This window comes from Podarcis raffonei, chromosome 3, assembly GCF_027172205.1.
Source record: "Podarcis raffonei isolate rPodRaf1 chromosome 3, rPodRaf1.pri, whole genome shotgun sequence".
Taxonomy (NCBI): Eukaryota; Metazoa; Chordata; class Lepidosauria; order Squamata; family Lacertidae; genus Podarcis; species Podarcis raffonei.
This window is the reverse complement of record NC_070604.1, coordinates 86229048-86252923: the sequence shown is the minus strand read 5'-3', so window position 1 is coordinate 86252923 and position 23876 is coordinate 86229048. Positions and strand designations below refer to the sequence as shown.

Here is a 23876-nt window from a genome sequence, read left to right as displayed (position 1 = left end):
TAACAGTGAAAAGTAAATGCACTGATAATGTACAGATTAGTTCTGGCCCACTAGATCATAGTGTCTATATATATATATGGGATGTAGCCCTCATTCATTTTTCTGGCTTACTTGGCACTGCTTTTCTCCACAACAGTAGGGAGTGTGAGGGGGGATGACTTATTACAACTCGCAAATGGACATTTATAGAAGGTCACCCTGTGGACAATGTGTGAGCAGGCATGCAGGGCAATAAGAGTGGGTGTGGAGAAAGGAAAAGCTGTTGCGTAGGATGCTTGGCTCAGAGGCATTCCTCCTTCACAACTTGGCACCACTCCATTTCTCTTGCTTAGACTGGTGTGCACTTGTGTGTGGTCACCAATGTTGTTTTTCTCTCCTCGCATTTTAAAAACACAGGAGTAATTAAAAGATGTGTGTTTGGCAAACATCCCAGACAATGGTCAGTCAAGCATGGATCTCAGACCAGCAGCTGACTAATTTGCACATAACAAGACTATTCATATGCCCCTGTTTTTCACGTCATTGTTTTCTAACTTTTAAAAGAACTCAACTAAAGAGTAAAAGAAAATGGCAACCTGAACTGTACTGTATTTGCCTGAAACAGGGTGGTTGTCTGTACACTTTCCTAACACAAGGGGGCACCAACCAAATGTCTCTTGCTACAGATGAACATGAGAAATGGAACTTCACAGCCAAACAGAGACTTGAGTTAACATTTGGGCCTATTCTACTGTTCTACTCTGACAGGTTTCCACTGACCGAATCCCTGGCCTCAGAACAAATATCAGAGCCAGATCAGGGAAGCCCGATCTCCCTCCGCTGCCCCACTTTGATTCCACATCTGGAACATCCCACAAGCTCCCTCTTTGGGGCACTGCTTACATCAATGGAGCAGCCCAGCAGGGATCCCCTCTCAAGAGCCTTGGAAATGATCCTGCACAAGTCGCGAGGTGGCTTCTTGAGATCGTACATCTCTGCCACGCCACCTGTGAAGTCCTCAAAGCCCTCTGTGGTGCTGCCCCCCGACAGGGCCTCATAAGAGCCGTTCAGCCTGTATGGCAAAGATAATTGGCAGTTAGTAGGCTAGCCTTAAACCTGGCCTCCTGGAAACCAGAAGGCCCAGTTACAGAGGGTGGTGAGTTGAAGAACAACGGAAACAAATCCAAACCAGGGCTTGCTGGGAAAAAACACACAAAAGGGCATAACCTGTGCTGAGGCAGCACTCACTTGGCATAAGCTTTTTCCAGCAGAGCACTCCAGAACTCCTGGCACTCCGCTGAGTGCACAAACACCAGCTCTCCATCCTTGGTTGGCAGCCGATCGTCAATCACTACATCCACCCATTCACCAAACTGCCAGATCTGAAGAATAAGAAGTCGGAGAATAATAATGAGGTAAGGCAGAGTAACATAGCAAGATGGTCCAGTCGGAATCAGACCATCACTCCATCTATTATTATTATTATTATTATTATTATTATTATTATTATTATTAACAACAACAACAACAACAACAACAACAACAACAACAACAACTCAATCCTCCTGAAGAAGCCTGCACCTTCGGTACTGCTGCATCGAGATAGGTGCTCAGGCTCAATAGACTCCACCACTAAACTGGAAGAGGACTACACCACCTTAGTAAAATATATATTGCCTGGCAGTGGCTTTTCCAGGTCTTAGATGTTCTTCCCCAGCTCTACCTGGAGATGCCAGGGCTTGAACTGATGGTGGTTTGCATCCAAAGGATGTACTCTACCACTGAGCTATGAGCTTTCCTGATTGGGTTGAGGTAATGGGACAGTAGACATTAGGTTCGAACAGGGCAACTATCCCTTCAGCAATAACTCCACTTCTTAGCCAAGGCTTCCTCTGTTTGCAGCTTTACGTTTTCCATAGCTTAGGGTCCCATCCACCTGTGAGACAGGCTTTCCTTTGAAGCACTTCCTGTGGGAAAGATGAGCCTTACCTGGAAGTGAAAGATGCCCGCATAGTCCTCCTGAAAGCTTTGTCCATGGGGTACAACCCTGTGCAAAAGTTCCTCATTGAGAGTCAAGGAACCAATAGCAGCTAGCAACCAGCAGTCACCTGATAAATAAGGAAATAGATGTCAACTCAGGCTGCATTCAGATGTGGGGATTGCTGAACCAGTTTTCCTGGTGACACTTTTGTCCCAGTTTCTGACATTCCTTTTACACTGCATTACTAGCTGCATTATGGAACAGTGGCTTTTTGACTGATAGACTGCCCAGGTCACACTAAATTCCACTCACTCCCATAAGCATAGTGGTACACAAACACAGACAGCAGACATGTTCCCACAATCCCACCCTTTATGCTCATGTGCGCTATGATCCCCCACGAAAATGGCAGGAAAGAGTAGTTATGTTGGCATACCACCCCAAATTTCATCCTCCAATTCCTCCCCCTCCCCCCAGTTAATGGTGTTGCAAACGGATTTTCCCTGGAAGCAATTAATAGGGGAATGAGCACTAAACTTCCGCTGCACTTCCAGAAGTGGCTGTTATGTTATGTGAAAGATCACATAAACTTTGCCGGGGGGCGGGGGGAGGAGGGGGAAGGAATGAAGTGCTGTCTGAATGAAGCCTCAGTTTCCCAGTGGACCTGGATTCCTAATATCCTTATTTCTTCTCTAGGTTTTCAGTATCAGCAAATTCCTCATCATCTGAAATCACCAGAAAACTTGGAATATACTTTCTTGCTCTTAAGATTCATTTATGGTGCCTCCGGCTTCCCTCTCAATCCAAGGGATAAACACACATTACTCACCCAGAGCCCCCTGGCAGATATCTGTCCTTGTAGCACCTCCAACGATAAACTGGGGGTCATCCACAATTTCCTGCAAAGAGGAAAGAAAAATGGAATATAAACTGTGGCTGGGTTCTTCAGAATACTCATACACACATAGTGGGAGCACTGAATACACAACATGAATGCAACATCCTTAAACGGAGACAGGCAAAGACTGTTATGGCTCAGATCCATATAGTGTTCCTTTCTCCCACTTCAGTGCTGCTCTTCTTTTTAATATCTCCTGCTCTCTCTGAACTCCCTGCTCTGGTTTCTTGGGTTATGGGTTGGTCTAAATGTATTCTGGAGAGTTTAAGAACACACACACAAATCTTAGGATTCTTGCAACTTTCTTTTCCTTTATTTCACTGTGCATGTGAGAAATGAATACATTGCACAAGTTCTTTGTTGAGGACCTATTTTTGCAGTGCTTTACATAAAAAGTTGAAGTGCCATAACAAAAAAGGAGAGTGTTTTTACAAAAACAAAAACCAGCAGAATCTAGAAACTAAATCTAACACATTCAATGAAGTATTCTGTTACTTGTGAAAGCTTCTGGCCTTAAAGGGAGACTCTATGTTGGAACATCTCCTGGTTCAGTTTGGCACTGAAGTAAAGTAATGAATGGTTGGCATCAGAGTTCAGTTGAGCCAGGCAGCTGCTATCGCCCAGACCATTTAAAGCACAGGTGGCCAGTTCAGGCAGATGCTGGTAATCTAATGCTGATAATACATTTTTGAGCCATACACTATGACTGTGTTTTGTGGTGCCCTATTTTCTGACCAGAAATCATTAGTTTTAACTTTAGTTTGGGGAAAATCCTTGATATTTGAAGGTGTTCACACACTTTTAAATTATATTTCTGTGGTGTGGGGATTACAGATAGGCAGCGGAAGCAGAACCTGCAAAACCTTATGGCTGCAAAGAGGTTTATACTTCAAGGCTGGAAGCATAAACACCCACCCTGAATATCTCATTGCTCTTTCTACATGTGAACAAGTAGACATGTGGGTTGCTTATATTAATATACATGTTTAAGTCAGGATTGATTGTCTTAAAAAGATTAATGTGAGCAGAGAATGTTTTCTTCTTGTTGAATACCACCTATAATCTCAAACAAGTTTTACTCAGGGTAGACCCATTGAAATCAATGGACCCAACATAATCATATTCATTAATTTGTACTCTGAAAAAAACTTAGTTGAATACACACCCATCTATCCATTCGGGGAGAGGGGGAGAGAGAGCTGGCTAACCTGTGGCCCTCCAGATGTTACAATTCCCATCAGTTCCAGCCAGCATGACCAAAGGTCAGAGATTATGGAAACAATAGTCTATCAACATAAGGAGTGTACCAAGTTTACAATAAATACCATATTTTTCCATGTATAAGACAATATTTTTTTGCTTAAAACTTTTAGTCAAAAATTGGGGGCTGTCTTATACCCAGATGGTGAATATACAGGGGTTCAGGGTTGAGTGCAGGCTGCCTGGACTCAGGTTCAAGCTCGGACTCTGGCGCAGATGGTCTGGGCAGGGTTTGGGCTCTGGCTCTCATGGCCCAGGCTTGGGTTCGGGCTCTGGCCCAATTTCTAAATTTTGGGTTCCAAAAAATAGGAGTCGTCTTATACACAAAAAAATACAGTATGCAGGCCAGCATTTTTGTCATCTTATAATAGATGGGGAATGTGAGACAGCAGCTTGTTTAAGGCTGTGAGTCCACAGCTGACTGGATATCATCATCTATGATTTGGTTTGCACCAGCTTGCGCAGATCTCATATGCTTGTATCAAAGGATTTCTTCCTATGCCTTATTATAGTTCTACTTTTTCCTCACCAAGAACCAGGCCATACCAAAGCTTAGAGGGAGACTTTGCATATAAATGTTGCTACATACCCCAAACTTTGAAGCAAAATGGACAATCCTATTCAACTAAATAATGGCTCCAAAACATGGGCCTGTGCCATCGATACACAGGAAGCTGCTGGGAACTCTAGAGAGTTCTATTGTAGTGAATATTCAAGTGTGGAAATTGGTTGTCTGGCATTTCTCCACCCCTTTTGCAGACTAGACGATCTTCTGCAAGCTCAGATGCATTTGAAGTTGGGCTGGATCCCAGAGTCAACTAAAATTTATTGAAGGGGCAAAGCAAGAGGTCCAAATGAGAAAAGTGGGACTAATTAGAAGATGGAAAGAGGCCACCAGAAGCAAATAATAATGATAATAAATGCTACAGTTGGATCCATGAACAAAGAGGCTTTTAATAAAAGCTGCTAACAGAATGCAGAACAGCAGGTCAAAGTGGTCCTCCGAGGGTCCCTTCAAGCAGACGGCCAGGTACTCACCGAAGGACGCATCCAGCGAACTCCGCGGGTTTTGGAAGAATTTGGCCCCAGCTCCTTGAATCCAAGGACTGAGGGTATGGCAGGAAACTGGGGGTCCTCAAACAAGGTGTCGCTCTCCAGACATTGCTGCTTCAGGGTCTCATAATCTTGGCCGAGGAACTTAACAGCATTGTTGTGCTGGCCCACACCCTCAGCCCGCAAACGGTTCCATTCTAGTTTGGCAGCCATTCCTCCAAAAGGCATCATGGCACAGCAAGCAGGGTGCGGGCAACGGATACCTCAGCAACACTCCTAAAATCCAAAATAAAAATCCATTGTGAGATGAGACACAGATTACTAAGCTGATTAAGGGTATCCAGCATGTGCATCTATGTTTTTATGATTATACATTTTAAAATTCCTGTCTTGCCTTTCAGGTAAAACAAGGAAGTGCAATATCTATTTATAAGATATAGTTTGAAAAAAACAAGCCAAAGACTGAAAAACAGTTTAAAACAGTCCTAATCCCCATGGCTAATCAGGAAAAACCAAAACAGTAGTACTGTCTTCTGGGGCGGGGGGATTCTCCATTTTGTTCTGCATACTGGGGAGGACAAATCACCAAATCGGAGATATTCTTCCAGACTACAGGGGGCAATGCTTTGACTGAATAAGCCTTCATGCTCTTGTGAACAATATTTGTCCGTAGGTTGAACTATGTAGTTGGGTGCATTTGTCAAAGATACTCCCAGCCATTTATATGCCCCACTGTTTCCACAAGGAGCTCAGGATCACACACAGAGAGAGTCCTCTCATTATTCCTTCACAACAACCCAAGAAATAGGTCATCCAGTTTCATGCCTTCTGTCAGCTTGGAGGCCAAGTTGTGATTTGCACCTGGGCTCCTCCACACATGCGAAGACAAATGCGCCACACTGGCTTGCAGGCCATGCAACACAGCAAATGGATCTCACTATAGCCTGGGGGACACCATTTGCTGAGCACAGATCAGGTTAGGACATTCTGGGCAGCCCACAAGAAGATGGCTTCTAGCTGTGCACAGCTGTAGGCCAGAGACAATAATGCCTGCAGACCCAGCGAAAAGAAATCCCAGAAGCCCCAGCTCTGGCAGGAATAAGAAAACCAAAGAAGCAAATAGAGCTCATCTGACAGGATGAGCGTTTTGGGGAGAGTGCCACCAGTCACCCCACACTCAGACATCTAACTCAGAAGCCTGAAAAGACCACTGAGAAATGCAAGCACTCTTTGGTAACCAGGTGTTAGTGAAATACCATGCAAAACAGATGTGTTTGTATATGCATGAAAATATTTACATCATCCTGACTTCCAAATTTCCTGGGTTATGTTTCAGTTTGGGGTTTTTTTTTGGCAGACTTTAGAAGATTAAGACACCCTAGGAGAAAGAAAGAAAGAAAGAAAGAAAGAAAGAAAGAAAGAAAGAAAGAAAGAAAATGTAACAGATACTCGAGTGACAAAATCCCACTTAACCAGTGTTTCTCAAACTTGGGTCCCCAGCTGTTGTTGGACTACAACTCCCACCATTGCTGACTACTGGTCCTGGCTTGCTAGGGACGATGGGAGTTGTAGTCCAACAACAGCAGAGGACCCAAGTTTGAGAAATATTGCACTTAACGTATTATTATTATTATTTGAATTTATATACTGCCCTATACCTGGAGGTGTCAGGGCGGTTCACAGTAGAGTCCTGCTGGATCAGGCCAGTGGCCCACCCACCCCAGCACTGTGTTCTTGTGGTGAGAAACAGCTATGTGATGCTAACAAGCAGGACCTGTCTAACTGTGCTCTCCCCCTTGTGATGTCCAGCAACTGGGAGCATTATCATTGATAGTGGCATAGTTGCTGTATTTTTTCCAGGTGATGCTGACATCATTATTCAGCTAGCATTCTGGGACAATGTATTTTTTAAAAACGCTTTTTCTTCTAATGCAAAAAGATCAATCAGCCTCAGCCAGCATAACCAATTGTCAGGTATGATTGGAGCTGGAGTACAAGATCATTGGGAGGGCCACAGGGACCTCCCTGTGTAAATGGTAGAGATTCACTACTGCCTGTGTGGAAATTACAGTATTTTGCAACCCACATGAAGATGTGCCCATTTCACTGTGTGCACATATATCTGTACATCTACATGCTACAGGAATCCACCACGGCTCCGCCTTCCATTCACATAGTGAAATAGATCCTCGATGTACATGCATTTGACACACATAGTTTCCTATATGGGAAGACAAACAAATCCACCCTTCACAAACCAGAACTTTCCACACTCAAAAACAACATTTGTCACAGAGTTACTCCCAGCTGAGTTCAAGCATTCTACATACCCCTCTAGGCTGCTTGTTCTGAAAGACAAAAGTCAAATTTACCTCAGAACTATGCTTTGGGGCAATATATGTCAGCAAATATCTTACCAAGGTTTAACTGCCTCTAGCATAATTGTGGGAATTGATGGCAGCTATCATGAGAGAGAAAACTAGTTTACATCAGGGTAAAAGTCACAAAAAACAAGTTCACACAACTTCTCACCCCACAAGGTATGCATATTTCCATGCAGACCAGACCAGTCATTCTCTCTCTCTTTCTCTGACTCACTGGGCAGGGCGGAGTGAAACGGAATCACCAGGCACATTCATATTCATCATAGCAACTGTTTCCTGATCTGTGGTTTCAATATTCTAAAGAAGTCAGTCTGCTAACAGAAAGCACACTTAGACAATTATGACATGGATGTGTGTGTCCCCCTCAGATACAGGTTGTCTCTGATGCAGGTCCTCAGTCACAGGACCAAGGTCTGGCACATAGGAGAACCGAGGCAAATGAGATGGGAAGCTTGTGACTGGATCATCTCTCAATATGGTACTTAAGCCACTTCCCAGGTCCCCTCAGTGGGCATAAGTATGGGATGAAACCCTTAATTTATGAAATAATTATAATAATACATTTGTGTTCTGTTTTGGTGTTATTAAAATCAAGAGCCACATGCTTTTTGTTACGCTACCAGGCTGCATTTGTGGGTCATAACATTGAAAATGCAAGCTTTCTTCTTATTGAGCTCTTTTGGATAGAACGCTGCATGTTTCCCCTTTACATTTCTGTAAACTTTACAGAAACCACAATCTAAAGTGAAAGGAGCAGGGCAGGCAGACACTTTTAAAAATGAAAACTGAAAATTCAGGAAAGGATCCTGGAACAATCCTGTGACAGAGCCAGCCCCCACTCCCTGTCATTTCATGGCCCCGTGGGCAGCCCCATATCAGAACGGATGGCTGAAGTTATCTTAAGCAACTGCAACAGCCAGCACACAGGAAACTATGTGAGAACAATATGTAGGAGGGAAACCCAGTGCTATTAGCTGACAAAAAGTAGTGGCTTGGAAAGGGTGGGGGAGAAGGGAGAGACACATTATGCAGCAGTGCAAGTCAAAGTAGACTAACTCCAGCCCCGTATACTTGTTAAGTATAAAGGAACAAAAACAAAACAAAAAGCACCCACCTCTTTGTTTAAGAGAAGAGTTAAGGTGAATACAAATTCACTCACGCATTAAAAAGCTTGGAAGCACCTGGCCTTAGCTCACTGCCACACAAGCAGGAAAACGCCTTCTATCTCATATATTGTGCTCACTTATGACTTGGCCTCCATGCACTAACACTTACCCTTGTGTATAGTGCACATGTAGCCTGTTGCAGCACATGAAAACACTTGCCACACATAGACGTAGTGCAGCTCCCTTTCCCCCACCTACAAATGCCCATTGTCATAGGCTGCAGCCATTTTTCTGTTGGGAAGCTGTTCTGCTAGGGAAGGGTCAATCTGGCCAACAAGACACAAATTGCACCCCATTAAGTTGAATGATTCCTTTAAAAAGGAATCCATAATTGATTTCCACAATAGCCTTGAATTTTTGACACAATATATAGACAAAAAAGGAGCTTTTTCATGACCACACTCAGTCACTGGAGTCCCCACTCTTGGCATTCGTCTGGGAGTCAAAAACTTTTTCTTTTCAGTTGTTTTTCAGTCTATCAGTTGGCTGCTTTTATCTGAGTGCTTGCATATATTACTGCTGTCTTTTTTCTGCTGTTTATTTATTAGGTATGTGCATTTTCAATATACATTTTCAATATGTCTTCATTTATATTTTGATTTATTTTCTGTTTATTGTTAGTCTCTAGGTCAATATTCTGTTAAACAGGTGAAACATAAATAATAAAGCTTCATAAATAAATGCCATTCTTTGAGTAGGCAGAAATGCCATTTCTCTAGAAAGACAGAAAAACCTCAACTGTACAAAAGCCTCTTAGCAGAGGAGGAGTAAATTGTCTTAATTTAAGAATGTATTATGCAGCTGTTAGTATCACAATGGCTAAATAGGGAGGATATTTCTCCAGGATGAACTCTAATGCAAAGTTATACAAAAATAGCTCTGGAATATTTATCCAACCTTTAAACAAACTTCAACATCTCATGAAGTTAAAAGAAATAATGAATGCTAGGTTCTTGCCATTAGGTCAGATTTCTCCCTCTTGCGGGTCAAATTCTGTACTGATAGTGCAAACTGTTTTGATTTTATGACAAATAAGACTTTTCAGGTGCTATAATGGCAGACTGCTGAAACAGCTGCTCACCTTCCTTACAGAGCCACTCCCAGTTATATTGCTGCCAGTACTTAGAAACACTGGTATCATATCAGCAACCAATTGCTGGCAGCATTTATAGATGCAGGTAGCGCATTTTTACTGCACATTAGCACAGTTAACTTCTGTTGGTTCCCAGAGCACAATTCAGTAGCTATTACTGCTGTAAGGCACGAGTGTTTCGCCAACAAAAAGTTTGTCTGCAAACATGATGGTAAGGTAAGAGACCCATATATGTAACTTCTGGTGTTTTCCTTTTTCCACTATCAATTCCTGTATTATGAGAATGTGTCTTACCTCATTTTCTCACGGAAGTATAAGCAACCTAACAAAATGTCAACCAGCTGCCTATTGCCATTACCACAAATGCCTGGCTTTGGCTACACTGGCAAGTGCCACAGGGTTCTTTCTACATGTAGTGGAGCCACTAGGGGTGAACCTGACAGGCCTGTGTGCTGGTCTTTTGTCCGACATCCAGGAAAATCATAGGAAGAGGCAATGTGGATCACAGGAAGCTGCTTTATAACAAATCACACCCTTAGTTCATCCAGCAGTGACTGGCAGTGACTGTGCCTTTCCTAGCTCTGCCTGTAGATGGTGGGACCTTTTGCACACAAAGTGTGCACTCCGCCACTGAGCTATGGCTTTTCCCCTTGGATGCGATGCATCTTTCAGCGTATGTTTGCTTCTTAAGTCAGTGCAAGGAGGCAGAAGATGACAGGAGATGCTTTAGGGCAGGCACAGGCAAACTCAGCCCTCCAGATGTTTTGGGACTACAACTCCCATCATCCCTAGCTAACAGGACCAGTGGTCAGGGATGATGGGAGTTGTAGTCCCAAAACATCTGGAGGGCTGAGTTTGCCTATGCCTGCTTTAGATCTACTTCTCTCCTCCTTCGTGCATCTTGTACACACTCACTGGACTCATTCCCAAGGCACTGTCTGGATAGGGGTTGGAGACCAAGGGGCAGACACCCACATGGGCAGGATCCCAAATCCAACCCAGCATTCGATGCCCGGTTTTACAAAACAAACAGCCGATTCTATGTTTTTCCTTTAAGTCCCCAAGTTTCCAAAATACTGCCTTGTGTGGACGATCAGAGTTCCAATTAAGAAGGTTTAAAGTGGCCCCACAAACAAACCCCCATCCTCTGTAAAAAACAACAACCCAAAGTCACACTTCCCCCACTGACCAAGTGCTATAGTCTATAGACTATAACCAGAAAAGGCCTTCCTGCTTTTCTGAAGTCCTAGCATACAGCTACTATTTTGGATTGTTTAATTCAGTCACTTTCCCAGTCTCCCATATTCCCCCAAACCAGGCACTCTGCCAATCAGATCAGCCAGTGCTTAATCAGCTTCTAAACATTTGCAAAATGGAAAGGGATACCCTCTTCTCCCTGCCGCTCCCTTCAGCCTTTCAGCACACTCTCTCGACCATGCAGCTTTGAAATGGGTTTCACATAGCTGGCACAATCATTTGATTTTGCAGAAAAAAAACATTTCCTGCTACTTCAATTTCCTGCTGCTGTACATGCAAACTAAAAATGGTACTTCTGAATTCCTAGTGCAGAGAGAGTCCTGCGCAGTTTCCCAGAGGCAGTGTTCCTCTGCAGCACTGGCAGCAGGGACAAGTCCCAAGTTCCTTGCTTTCTACCTCTCCCCTTGTGCCAGACCAAAATGACCAGCTACCAGGACTCTGATCTGTGAGAACAGTTGTATCCGGCTGCAGATTTCTGAGCTGTGGGATGACATTCAAGTCCAAACACAGAGACCTTCATTCGAAGCAGAATCTGTCTAGAGTCAATCCAGGGAGGGAAGGATATTCAAGATGTTCCTCAAGGTGAAACACTGCCTGCCACTCAGCACAGCTTCCTTTCTTACATCCTTTAATATCTGCAGGGAGGACTGACACCTGCAGCCGAAGTGGTACAGTCCAAGAAACAGTTCTTAGCCCTTGGAGGACTTGCTGAGTTGCATGAGCTGGCTTTTGGCAAAATCTTGTGCATGAGCTAGAGATGGCCAAGGAGAAAATGATGGGAGTGTGGAGCTGTGACACAGAGCAGCCCAAGCAGATGCAGAAGCTGCCTGCCTCCCACTCCTCCCCTGCCTTTCCCTTCCCAAGAGAAATGCCGCCTGTCCTTACACCTAAAAATTGAGACAGAAACATCAACAGCTGTAAGCTATATCCAGTGATCTGCAAGTTATTTCAGCAATGTCAGCAGGCAGCTCCCAGATTATCTAGCACTGAAGACATAGCAACTGACTGCTAGAATACAATGCACTTTTTCAGGCAGAGTGATGGCCTCCAGCTCTTCAGTCACTACACCATTCTGCTGTATTTGGGAAGGCCTTGGCTCCCTGCCACCCTCCGGGATTAATCCCAGGCGCCTGCTGCAGTGCAAGAAGCACTTTGCTTCCTGCTTTCCCAGCTCCTTTGCAGCACGAACACCCTGGCCAAGGGCTTCTACACAGAACCGCTCAAAGGAGAAGGCGGTCACAGTGCCACCAGAGCATCCTATAAGGGGAAGGGTGAAAGCAATAGTTAAGCAGTTCATTCCAGTGGCTCAGTCCCGATTGCTAGCACCCCACACAACTGGGGATAACATGGACAATACAGATTTAGTACATGTGGTAGATATCAGCTAGCTCATACAATACAGCACTTGTTATTTAAAAACCTCTCATGATTGCAGAGGAAAGCAGGAATGTGCTGATGGTGTCCAGTCAGGTTCCATTTACCACATGCTTTTAGTCCAGGCATAGGCAAACTCGGCCTTCCAGATGTTTTGGGACTACAATTCCCATCATCCCTGACTACTGTTCCCGTTAGCATGGGAGTTGTACTCCCAAAACATTTGGAGGGCTGAGTTTGCCTATGCCTGGTTTAGTCAGCCCAACTCTCAGTCCCCCCCAATCAATAAAAGGAGAAAAGTCAAGTAGATTGGAAACCTGGATGCTAGAAGCACAATAAATTTGGAAATATATGCAGATATTATTAATTTTCATAAACACAAGCATAGGCTCCAACTCCTAGAGGCCAAGGGGGCTTCAACACCCCCCCCATAAAATATTTGAGGGGGCTGAGGCCCCCCCCCAGTCGATGGGCATTGCCATTCAAATTGTGTTTGTGTGCTGCATCATGTGATTGATTATGCGGGGCGGAACTTACCTGCCCCCCATATTTTATTCAAGTTAGCACCCCTGAACACAAGCAAGCAGGTACACCCTGGCAGAAATGGTCCGGTTCCCTTGAGAAACAAAAATAGCTTTGTAAAACACAGAGTGGCCCTCTATGCACTGGCTGCAAATAAAAAAACAAACAAGCAAGCAAAAAACAGGAAAGGGGAGTTAGATAAAATCACTATAAATTGTTGTGGTGATTCAAAGGTTTGATTTGAAATCAAGCTGGATTTAAGTTTGTTGTCTCCGGCAACCTCTCTCTTACATCCTGGGTGCTGGCTCGTATTATGGACGTATGCTCTGTATTGTTTTACTGGTACTGATGCTGCAGGTTTGTCATAGCTTTTGGCTAGAACAATAAACTTCTATTGACTGTTAGATAATTTGCATAACTTAGTTTGGGTGCTTGTGCTTCCTTGGCAAATAATATAGATTACGTAACTGGACTGCATTAGATCTTCTAGTGACAGAGATAGGCAACGTGGTGCCCTCAGGTGCTGTTGGGAATCCAACTCCTGTTGGCCCTAGTCAGCATGGTCAATGGTCAGGGGTGATGGGAGTTGTTGTCTAGTAACCTCTGGACAACCTCTGGAAGAAGGCACCACATTGCCTACCTCTGGAATAAGGTGGTGGTATGAAGCACCCACCCAGTGCTCCTTGGAGTGTATTGCTTCACTTTAAATCAAGACTCCATAACTGCAGCTAAATCAAAACAGGACTGGTCTTGATCAAAGCTACCATTCACATAAGGTTTGCCCTCCACCCCAACACTTCAGGGGTGCATACAGACATAACATTTCAGCACCAGATTGTTTTGCAAGTACACTCCTTCCATTATACTAAAGTCATTTTCTCTCCAGTGCCAAGCTCAGAAAAATCAATTTCAACATTTTTGCAGCAGCAGCAGACTGCACAGCACTGCTTGGCTGGTGTCCATAACATAACAAACCACGGTTCAGTGGCAGAGCATCAACAGGTGGTCCCAGGTACAATCCCGAGTGTCCCTAGTAGGACTGGGAATATCCTTGTTATGAAATCCTGGAGAAGTGCTGCACGTCAGTGTAGACAATTCTGAGCTAGACGGATCAATGGTTTGACTCAGCATAAGATGGCTTCCCCAGTTCCCCTCTATCCTCCAAATTCCCAAAGTGTATTTTGCAAACCTTTTAAATCATTAAACAAATTCAGGGGGAAACGAAACTTTTGATGAATGACAATTAAAAAATCAAAATGTGGCAGCCTAGTCCAAACATGGTAAAGAGCGAAAAGTGAGTTGAATGAACTAGTGTGTATGACTGTCATTTACACTGGCAAGTCAGGAGGAAGCTTGGCTTACACTGCAGGAAGAAAATCCACAGCGGCTTCCATTTTAATGTTATGGAAGTACCCTATCAGTGCAAGTAAGCCCCATGTTTATTCTTCCTAGATATGTGAAAAGGAAAAGCTACAGATTGCCACAATAAATCCAGCAGAGCACAAAGAGCAGCCATGAGCTGCATCCAGCCATCCCATAGTACTTCATGTTCCAGAGCCACAAAAGTGAATGAAAAAAAAGAACACTCAGCATGAGAACAAAAGCATCCATGAGGAACACAGTAGAATGCAGCAACTACATGAGGCCATGGGGGGAACAAATATGGTGACATGTAGATGTTCTTGGACTGCAACTCCCAACATGTCTGGGTCTGTTGGGAACTGTAGTCCTATACTCCAGCCCTGAGAAGTAGGGCAGGAAGACGCTAGTTTAGCTGGGTCCGGCTGAAGGAGTCAGCAGCACAACTCCATGGAAACCCAACAGATACTGGGAATCCGTATTGACTGTAAGAAAAAACAGACTACAATTTAGCATGGCCATCCTGTGTGTGCTCCTACACAACAGTGGAGGGGAGGACCCTGGCCTTGGGCTCTATCTACCAAAGAGAAACTATTAGTCATCAACCACTGCCTCCAAGTCCATAAAAAGTGGCCAGTTTTGGATGCCTAGATGCACAGCTCAAGGAGTAGAGTGAGATTTTTCCACTGATACTTCAAGCACGTATTTAGTTGTTTATATAGGACATAACTATGACATAAGTCAACAGTGGCTATTAGGACATCTTAAACTGGCCAGATTAGAGGCTAGTGGTTGGCTTTAGAAGTGAAAGGCTCTCTGCTTGTAGAAATAAGTAAACAAAGCAAGAGCTATTAACTTCATTAAACTTTTAGGTCTCCAAATACTAGTTTAGTGCTTCAAATACTAGTTTAGGGGCTTCCCGCAGGCATCTGGTTGGCCGCTGTGAGAACGGGATGGTGGATCAGACGGACCTTTGGTATTAATCCAGGAGGGCTCTTCTTATGTTTTTATCACCAATACAGATGAAAAATGCGGGTGATCTTATGTGCAATATAGAGAGGGGGTCCCAGAGAGACTTCAGCAGTGCTTCACCTCCTGAAGTGCACAGACAACATTAATTAAAAACAGCAAGGAACTAACAAGGAGGCGTCTTGACATGACATCTTCCAGACAGGGCCAGTCCATTCATGAGGCAAGGTGAAGCAACTGCCTTGGGTGGCAAATCCACAGGAGCAGCAGGTCCCAATGTAGATATTTACTCCTCCCTTTGCTCCTGATGTAGATCTTCACACACCCCTTCTTCCCTGGAGGGAGTGGGGTGCCATTTTCTGGCTCGCCTCAGGAGCCAAAATACCTTGGGTTGGCCCTACTTCCAGATGATGTTGGACTCCCATCAGCCCCAACCAACATGGGCACTGGTCAGGGGTTTTAGGAGTTGCAGTCCAACAACATATGGGAGGCACAACATTAACTATCCCTGCTATGACCCTGTCCTGAATACGAACCCAGCTACTAAGCCCAGAATGCAAATAATTCTGCTTTGTGCTACAAAGCACAGGCTCATTCTCCCAATTGCTCAGTAATATGTCGGTGCAGACAGGATGCTCTTCCCAGGCCACCTCCCGTTGCTTGGCTTCATTCCCAAAAAAGAAGGTACACCAGGGGGAAAATCAGATAGGAGATAAGCAGCGTTTGATCATTCTCTCCAGACCCGGCATTTCACTGCACAAGCTTGCTGGAGAAGCGCATGGCTCCGCAAGGGGTGTAGGGAGGGCATCCCCAGGGAGTTTAGCCAGCGGCTTTAAAGGGATCCTCCAAGAAATGCGCCTTCCCCTTCCAGAGTCCCAGGCTGATCCTGCTTGTTCCTTCTGGCTTGGCCCAGCCCAGGCCGCGCAGAGCGTTACACATAAGTTGGCGCCCACCCAGATCTGCTTCCAGCCATACATACAAGGTATAAAATGCTGGATCGGAGATTTGAGATAGATCGAATATCCCCACCCCAGACAGCATTTAAGAGAAGGTCGCTGCTCCCCCAGACATTCTTCGACCCATAACTAAGGACAGAAAGGGAGCCCCCCCCCAAACCCCCTCGTCCCCCTGGACTAAAAAGCAAGTAAGATCTCCCTGGCTTCCTCCAAGTTCTTGCAAGTAATGGAGACGCCAAATTCTTCCCCCGGCCAGTCGCTTACCTGGCCTGGTGTCGGAAAGTTCGGGGCAGGGCTGGTGGCGGCGCCGGGGGGGTCGGTCCCGAGGCCCTGCTGCCAGCAGCGGGAGGGGCTGGAATTAGCAACTCCTAATCGGATTGCAGGAAATCTCCAGCGCCCAGAGCCACTTACTTCTGCCAGGCCGGAGTTCCGCTTCTGGTCCGCTCCCTCCTCGGGCAGGCGGGCACCTCCCCACGCCCTGCTACTTGCTCATCGGCCAGGCACAAGTCGGAGCTCGGCAGCCGCCCTCCAGGCTCCGCGCGGGGAAGGTGGGGTTTGGCCTGGCAGGATGTGCACGCGGCGGCGGAGGAGGCTCAGATTGAGCCTGGGCGGGCGGGGCAAGGGCGGAGGAGTTAAAGGCGCCGCACAAATCCGGCTCGGGGTCCCTTCCCGCTTCCTTCTGCACTGGGGGGCGTTCGTCATGTGCGGAACAAAAGCCCCTCGAAGGGGCCAAAGCAAAGCCGATCGTTGATTGCCCCGGGCAAACGCCGTAGCTGACCCCCGGCCCCACCCCGACAGTCCGGTGCAAGGCATCGTAAACCTGCCCTGGAAAAGTGCAAGAGTTAGCCTGCCGCCATTCTCGGGCTATCTTTGGTCCAAGGAGCGGGACAGGACAATTATACGCGAGGGGCCTCTATGCACGGGACCCCTAAAGATCATCATCATCATCGGTTGGTGATAGAGATTCGTGGGAGCCTGAAGCTGTATGATATTAATTGACCTTGGGCGCCTCACACCCCTAGGGTGCAATTTCAGGAACGAAGACATCGCTCCTCTTGTATCTCAGATCCCATCCTCATAAGTTCCTGTCCTTCCCACTGTCCTCCTATCCCGTTCCAAGTCACTGGTTCTATCATATTGAACAGTTTCTATCGGCAGGCTAACAGCACAAATCACTGCTGAAAAATAAGGAAGTGGGTGTTTTCCATATCTTATTTTTAGTTACTAGGATTAATATGTAATTTATTGTGCTGTTTCAGACTGCTGCCAGGATAATATATTTGGATGTGTTCGTGTTTGGTTAGCATAGGTTGTGGGTTTATGTCAGATTCTGATGAGTTTTATGGCTTCGGTATGTTGTGAGCCGCCTCCAGAGGTTTTACCTTGAAAGGCAGCATACAAGTGGTGATGCTGATAATAATCCATTATTATTTCTGGGTGGTTAGTTTTGTCTGTGTTGCAGCAAAAACAGCAACCAAAAATGATAACATATTTACTACAGCACAAAGCAAGCTTTGGTGAACTAGGCTCCACTTCATCAGATGCACAGAGTGGTTAGGTACACAGGGATGGAAGCAGTGGTGGGAATGTAAAGACTGAACTTAAAAGGCAATGGAGTGCAAAGAGTCTGTGGCAATCAGTTTAAGTGTATGCAAAATGACCCCCAGCAGCAGCAGCAATATTAATAAATAACCTTGTAACCAAACCCAGGCATGTATTAACTGAACCAACTGCACATTCTTTCCCTGTTTACTTCCGCCTTTATTTCCCTCCTTTCTTTCCCGAGCTCCCTGCTTCCCCCGTGTCAATGCTTGGATTGTAAGCTCCTTAGGGCAAGGGACCTGTCCTTAAATACTGCACACTGATGGCACTCCATAAATGATGAGGATGATGTTTGGAATTTGTTGACAACCACTTTGAGGTTTTTTCCACAACCAAGCACTGTATACATTTTATCAAATAAATAAATAAATAAATAAACATTTTTATGAGATTAAAATACTCTTAAAATGCACTGCCCACCCTTTGATCTTGAATGTAACCAAGAACAGACATTTCAACCTTGCTGAGAATTTCTCCTTTCTTGAAATATGAATGAGTGTTCTTATTAATCTTTACACCCTCTGATTTAAGACTTGTGTCTGCTGCTACCCTAATAACCAGGCCTTCCTTCTAAAAGTTTGACCTCCATTCAAGCCAGAGAGGTTTTTCCTTGGGCGTGTACAAATTGTGTGATAATGTGCATACAGTGATGAATACAGGCACATTTTGGGGGGTTCTACTTGAGCTAAAAGGGACGTGGGTGGCGCTGTGGGTGAAACCTCAGCGCCTAGGACTTGCCGATCGTCAGGTCGGCGGTTCGAATCCCCACGGCGGGGTGAGCTCCCGCTGCTCGGTCCCAGCGCCTGCCAACCTAGCAGTTCGAAAGCACCCCCAGGTGCAAGTAGATAAATAGGAACCGCTTACTAGCGGGAAGGTAAACGGCGTTTCCGTGTGCTGCGCTGGCTCGCCAGATGCAGCTTGTCACGCTGGCCACGTGACCCAGAAGTGTCTTTGGACAGCGCTGGCCCCCGGCCTCTTAAGCGAGATGGGCGCGCAACCCCAGAGTCGGACACGACTGGCCCGTACGGGCATGGGTACCTTTATCTTTACTTGAGCTAAAGGAACGGGTTTAATCCATTTTGTGCCGGGAGTGCACTTCTCAAGCACTGCTGCCGTGTACACAGAGAGTGTTCTCTTAGGTTGCCTCATGCTGGAATAGACCTCATGATACACTGATTGAAGAACTGCACATTCACAGGTGTGATGAGGTGTTACTTGGTTTCTGCCAGTACTTATGGTGGGTGGATAGACTAAGTGAGTAGAGCACAGAATAAAAGATAGATGCACTTTGCTTCGTAAACTCATCAAGTGAGAGCCAGTGTGGTGTAGTGGTTAAGTGCGGTAGACTTGTAATCTGGTGAACCAGGTTCGCGTCCCTGCTCCTCCACATGCAGCTGCTTGGGCTAGTCACACTTCTCTGAAGTCTCTCAGCCCCACTCACCTCACAGAGTGTTTGTTGTGGGGGAGGAAGGGAAAGGAGAATGTTAGCCGCTTTGAGACTCCTTTGGGTAGTGGTAATATCAAATCCAAACTCTTCTCTTCTTCTTCATCCACTTGTATGTACAGACAGCATGGATAGTAACTCCCGATTTAGGCAATGTTATTGTGTATGTACAACTGCAAAGCACTTACGTACAAAAACTCTGCAAAGAAATAGCCCTGTGCATTTCAAACCCCACATGTGTATATAGCCTGTTTTGGTCTTGAAGCCCTTTAGTCCATCTGAACACAACTGAGACCCTATGAGAGCTGAGATAATGGTTGATCAATGGGAGTGCCACAGAGAGAGGAACAATGTGCTTTAAAACGACAATTTATCTGTAGATAGTCATGCTGCCAATCTTCTGCATGCTTACTTAGAAGGGATCTTGGCAAATATGCAGTGGGACCTAGTCCTCCCAGGGAATGTGCATGGGACTGCAATCTCAGTGCATGTCCCTTCTTTAAAATGGAATAAGCACAATATTTATTTCCCTTGTCTTTTCACTGTTGTCATCCCAGCTGGATTTACAATGTATATGTTATTGCAGTTATGTGTGCATACCCAGCCAGTATTCATTACACTGTTTGGATGCATACATGTCTTTATTGGACTGTAAAAAATCACTGGCAGCATGTCTGGCTGGGTGTGAACAGAGGGATGCTGTGCTGGCCTGTGGTACTAAATCGTGCCCAAGAGGAATGTCCAGGCAGGGTGCTGCTGCGTGAGCTGGGGAAGGCAACACCAAGAAATGTGGCTGGGTGAGAGTGGCTTGGGAACTCTCCCTCCCCTATTTGTTTAAGCTCACCTGAGTCTTCCATTTTATTTGTTTTCCATGTCGTCTTTGAGCAGATCAATGCACAGCACTTGGTAACAAGCACAATAGAGATGACAAGGCGACAGGAGCGGGTAGCAACTGGAAAGGAGAGAGAGGCAGGTGGCTTCTCAGAGGTATGTTTATCCTGCAGGGTAGGGCAATTTTTTCCTCTCTGGTCATCCATTTTTGCTTACATGCTACGCTTCTAGTTTTGGCTAGGTGTGACTTACTATGTGCTGCGTTGCATCTAACAATTTGCACTCTGTGATTTCTTTCAACTAAGCAGATATAGCCACTGATATTACCAAGTGCCAACAATGTAACATGCAATGTAAACACTGACGAGAAACCACAAGGGGCTTTTGCCTTTCCCCCTCTTTTTTAGAAAAATTCTGCAAACACTGAGGTTCTTCTGAGCATGCTGACTGTGTGGAAGGACCGTGGCTTAGCGGTGGAGAATTTGCTTTCGATGTAGAAGTTCCAAGGTTCAATTTCAGGCATTTCCAGGTAGGACTAGCAGAGAATGCTGTCTGAAACCCTGGAGAACTGCTGCCAATCAACAAAGACCATACTGAGTTAGATGGGACAACAGACAGCTTCTAGTGGCACAGCAATAAAACTTCTAGCACATTTGCAAAGGTAAGCAGGGCCTGGTATGATTCAAACTGGATGGGGGGCTGCATGTTGAGATTCCTGCATTGCAGGGGGTTGGACCAGGTGACCCTTAGGGTATCTTCCAGCTCTACAGTTCTATTATTCTATTGCACCTGTACTTCCTTCTTTTCTGAGGCAGCCCTGTTTTGGCTACATACACTCAGCACCCAAGTTTGTTACTAAAATATCATAAAGTATAGCCGTGTTGTTTAGTGTCGGTCTACAACTGAGGAGACGTGGATTCAAATCCCTCCTGCTTGAAGTTTTCTGGGTGACCATGGGACACCTGTCAGCATCCCTCCAGCGGCTCTCAACCTGTGGGTCCCCAGATGTTGTTGGACTACAACTCCCATCACTCCTGAGCTCTGGCCTTGGTAGCTAGGGGTGATGGGAGTTGTAGTTCAACAACATCTGGGGACCCACAGGTTGAGAAAGGCGGCACCTACCTCACAGGCTTATTGCAAGGATAAAATGGGGGGCCCCAAACTGCTTGGTAGAAGCATGGGATAATTAATAACAGTTGTCTGCTGTGTCTGTGCTTGATGGGTGGTAACAATGCTAAGGCTTGCTTCATGCATGCATCCATTCATGTTGGCAGTGGCATGTGGAGGAGCTCCACATGGAAAAGCCACAGATGTGACTTGAGTATATGTAAGGCAAGTCTAATGCAACCCCCTCCTCCTGCCACCCTTGAAAGGAAAGGGGAATGGTGTGCTCAGAGTGAGGAGGACATCAGGGGAAGGATTGTGGGTTGGTGGTTAGAGAACATACACTGGCATTTCCAGGCAGAACTGGGAGTGGCCCCCACCTGAAACCCTGAGGAGCTGGGCTGACAAAACTGGGCTAGATAAATACAGTGGTACCTCGATTTACATACGCTTCGGGTTACATACGCTTCAGGTTACACACTCCGCTAACCCAGAAATAGTGCTGCAGGTTAAGAACTTTGCTTCAGGATGGTAACAGAAATCGTGCTCTGGCAGCGCGGCGGCAGCAGGAGGCCCCATTAGCTAAAGTGCTGCTTCAGGTTTAGAACAGTTTCAGGTTAAGTACAGACCTCTGGAACGAATTAAGTACTTAACCCGAGGTACCACTGTATTTCATTTCTGGCAACCAATGCTAGTTTGGTCAGAATCAAGTACATACTTCCAGAATACATTACTGTACTACATTCTGTGCAACTTGCAGGAAATTGAGAATCTTGTTCATAAAGTGGCAAGTCAAGAGTTACATAGAAGTATCTTTTCACTAACTCCCTTTGAGGGTATATATGTGGCAAAGCAACAAAGCTCTAACAAACTTAAGTATTTTTTCAGAAACAATGACAATTGCATGTGTGCATTGTGTTGCTTTATCAATGATGGGCACAGTGGGCAGTTGTACAGAGATTGCACTTCGGTTAGTCCGCATTTCAGATGTGTGTGTGTGCGCGCTTTGGGGGGCACGTCGAAGGCAAACCATGAGCTAATAAGCCCGGAAGCAACAAACTTCGGCGTCTGAGAGCCCGCCTCCCCCTCCTAGTCAAAGGCCCGGATCCACTGCGTCTTTCTGGAGCCGCAGCCCCGCTCTCTGAGTCAGGCCTCAGCTATGCTGGCCGCGCCGCCGCCACACCCAGACCGACGGGGCGGGGAAGCAGCTGCCACTCAGGGTTTCGTTGCGTCTCGGGCTTAGCCCCGGAACTAGTTTCCCGCAGTGGTGGGGGCTGAGATGCTTGGAGTAACGTGGCAGCGGCTCCGAGCGAGGCATGTGCAAAGTGCCTTTTCCTCGCCAATGAGATGAACCCTCGAAAAGATCACTCGCCCCTCCGGCTCGGTTTGGAGAGCTTCCGTGCTCAGTTTGGGGCGGGCAAGAGAAGCTTGGCTTGCCGGCGAGCTGGAGACCCAGCGCCTTTAATTGTAGAATTTGCCGCCCCCGCCATGACTCAGCGTGCGGTGCAAGAGCTGCCGTGACTCCGCAAGTTTTACTCGATTGGCCCGTAACCAGCTTCAGGTTGGGCCCCTAAAGAGTCGCCGCCCCGCCCAGGCTGCGGGATCTCGGTGGGCAAACGGGACCGGAGCGTCGGCTCTTGGCGAAACGTATCAGTTTTTCGAAACTCGCGAGCTCCCTCTGTTGGCGCATCCCGGGCATTACTTAGTCCGGGATGCGCCTACAGAGGCGGGCATACGGTAAGTATGGCTCCCTCGATAGTTAAAATACATTGCTGTTTCAATGGGTAGTTTTATAAGCGAAATCCTTTCGCGATTCGCTTTACTCATTTTATTGTGGCTTCATTGCTCTGCAACTTTCAGAGTGGTAGGCTGTTAGTCGCTGAAGTATCCTGCTCATTGGCCCCAGTTCTTTCTTTCTTTCTTTCTTTCTTTCTTTCTTTCTTTCTTTCTTTCTTTCTTTCTATACATGACTTGATTGTTAAAACAAAACAAAAAACTAAAAAAAAAACCCAAAAATTTGAGCCACACTTAAAAACATACAAAAGCTAAAATACTAAAAACAGATTTAAAATTACCTTGACTTTCTAAACATCTGAGTGGGCTGCCTAAACAGGAATGCTTTTAGCAGCTGCCAGAAAGAGTACAGTGAAGTACTGCTTGACCTCAATAGGCAGGGAGTTCCAAAGTGGAGTTGCTGCCACACTAAACAATCAGGTTCCTACAAGTGTGGAATGGGTGTTATGTGGTGCCCACCAACTGAAGCGGTCTAGTGGGCAAGGTGATCTTGTTGGTACACTGGTCCCAAGTTGTTAAGGGCTTTATATTCTTTAGGGCTTTCTAAACTAATAGACCTTGGATAGTAGCAGCCATCCCAGCTGTAGAATTCTGCTGCAGCTTCTGAACCAACTCAAGGGTTGCACCGCACAGAGCACTCTACAGTAGTTTGTAGCACCAAGTGACTGACAGGCTGAAACATGGAGATGGGCACAAAAGATTTCCACACCCTGGGAAGTCCTGGTCAAGCTCATCAACACTGTGGCAGATAAACTTCTCTAGATGCAAGGTGCCTGCTCCATTCTTTAAATTAAATGGTGGATATATGTTCTGTCATTAGGGTTGTAGTAGACAGATGCCCAGAGAAGGC

General features: G+C 45.8%; 1 protein-coding gene across 3 annotated transcripts in view; it reads right to left on the bottom strand.

Moving 5' to 3' along the window:
- The window catches only part of CAPN11 (calpain 11), a 30978-nt gene extending 14136 nt beyond the window's left edge, over positions 1–16842 (bottom strand). The window contains exons 1-6 of one of the 3 annotated variants that reach the window (XM_053382888.1): positions 16663–16842; positions 5157–5447; positions 2790–2859; positions 1969–2087; positions 1228–1361; positions 883–1051 (exon numbers count right to left, since the gene is read on the bottom strand). In XM_053382888.1, coding sequence (XP_053238863.1) covers positions 883–1051; positions 1228–1361; positions 1969–2087; positions 2790–2859; positions 5157–5402 — 738 coding nt within the window. In that variant the 5' untranslated portion in view covers positions 5403–5447; positions 16663–16842. The other 2 variants (XM_053382890.1, XM_053382891.1) reach the window with 2 other exon arrangements.
- Positions 16843–23876: the final 7034 nt, after the last annotated feature.